At 51.7% G+C, this 1,272-nt stretch overlaps 1 protein-coding gene across 1 annotated transcript; it reads right to left on the bottom strand.

Annotated features, from left to right (window-relative positions):
* Nucleotides 1-4: 4 nt before the first annotated feature.
* On the bottom strand, nucleotides 5-1,266 carry LOC113980011 (cytochrome P450 2J2-like; the record flags this gene model as incomplete). Its single annotated transcript, XM_027707283.1, has 3 exons — nucleotides 893-1,266; nucleotides 237-393; nucleotides 5-85 (listed from the first exon to the last, which is right to left on the bottom strand). Coding segments are annotated over exons 1-3 (427 nt in total), but the record flags the coding sequence as incomplete, so codon positions are not given.
* Between the last annotated feature and the right edge of the window lie 6 nt (nucleotides 1,267-1,272).

The raw sequence follows: 1,272 nt of genomic DNA, 5'->3' as shown, positions 1-1,272 counted from the left end.
CTCTTCCCCAAGCCAAAGTTTCGGAGGGTGGTCAAGGTGAACCTCCTCTGTGCCTTCCACAAGTGCCCACTGGAGGAGATCAGTCCTGGAAGAAACAGCCCCCTGTGAGCCAAGGCTGATCCCCTACTGAGGGGAAAAAGCTCCAGGGCTCTGCTTTCTCCCCAGCTGTCTCAATCCTCTGCAGGGTTGTCACTTGGGCCTTACAGCTGAGTTGCATGTTCTGAGAGATCACTCACCTATCTTGCTGAACATATCCATAGGAATTTCTGGGCGATCCAAAAAGTTTTCCCCTTGGTTTACAAGCACTTCCTTAACCAGCCGCATTCCATTTACTACCACAAACTTCATGCTGCCCATGGACATGCCGAAGATGTCACCATATTTTTTAGTGTACTGGGAGGAGAAATAATAAAGGCAGTTTCATTTGAAGTGAAGGTGTCTGTTGGGACAGGGACAGCTCTGTCAGGGCATACAGGTGAATATAAGGGAAGCTGACAGTGTGAGGAGACACATAATTTTTGCACAAATCCCTGCCTGACTGCACAGTGTTTTTTCTTCCCTCTTTTTCTGAATCACTTATCACTAAATCAGGTAAACCTCTCCAGGTTTGATTTTGCAGTTCTGTGCTTTTCTAGCTTTTCCCTTCCCAAACACCCTTCCAGCCCCCAACTCAGACCTATGGGGCTCCTACAGATGTGAGTGCACCTGTGGGATCATGTTGTGCCCTTTGCCCCAGGGATCACTGCACACTTGTGCCCCGCCGTGTACCCAGGTAAACTGTCAAGGGCAACCCTCCTGCCTGCCTTCCTGGCCCATGGGGTCTATTTTAACCCCTTCCCTGTAGGGGCATTTCCCTCTGTCCCTTCCCCCACAGTGCCCACCACCCTCGTACCTTCTTCACTGTGATATGGGGAGCTTTGAAGTCCATCATGTAGATGTGCCCTAAAAAGGGAAGGCGGAAAGGGGTGGGAGGGAAGTTCTTTGGGTTTCTGTTCTTCATGTAGTCAGCAACAAACAGGAAAACAACAAAGAAGATGAGGAGTGTATGGAAGGAGATGCTGTCCCAGAGGAAGTGCAGCATGGCTGGATGGGGGGGCTGTGCACGGACGTGTCCCACAGCAGGTCAGGGCAGGTCGAGCTCCCAGGGCACCAGTGAATCCCCAGGGACAGGGGCAGAGGGGTGATGTGCTGGCTCTGTGGGCACAAACACAAGAGAGCACGGAGTAGCTTTTGCTGCCCTGGTCTAGAGGCTGCTTTCAGACTCCTGCTTTG

This window comes from Neopelma chrysocephalum, unplaced genomic scaffold (genome assembly GCF_003984885.1).
Source record: "Neopelma chrysocephalum unplaced genomic scaffold, ASM398488v2 Primary Assembly neopelma1_91632, whole genome shotgun sequence".
Classification (NCBI taxonomy): Eukaryota; Metazoa; Chordata; class Aves; order Passeriformes; family Pipridae; genus Neopelma; species Neopelma chrysocephalum.
This window is presented reverse-complemented; position numbering and strand designations above follow the sequence as displayed.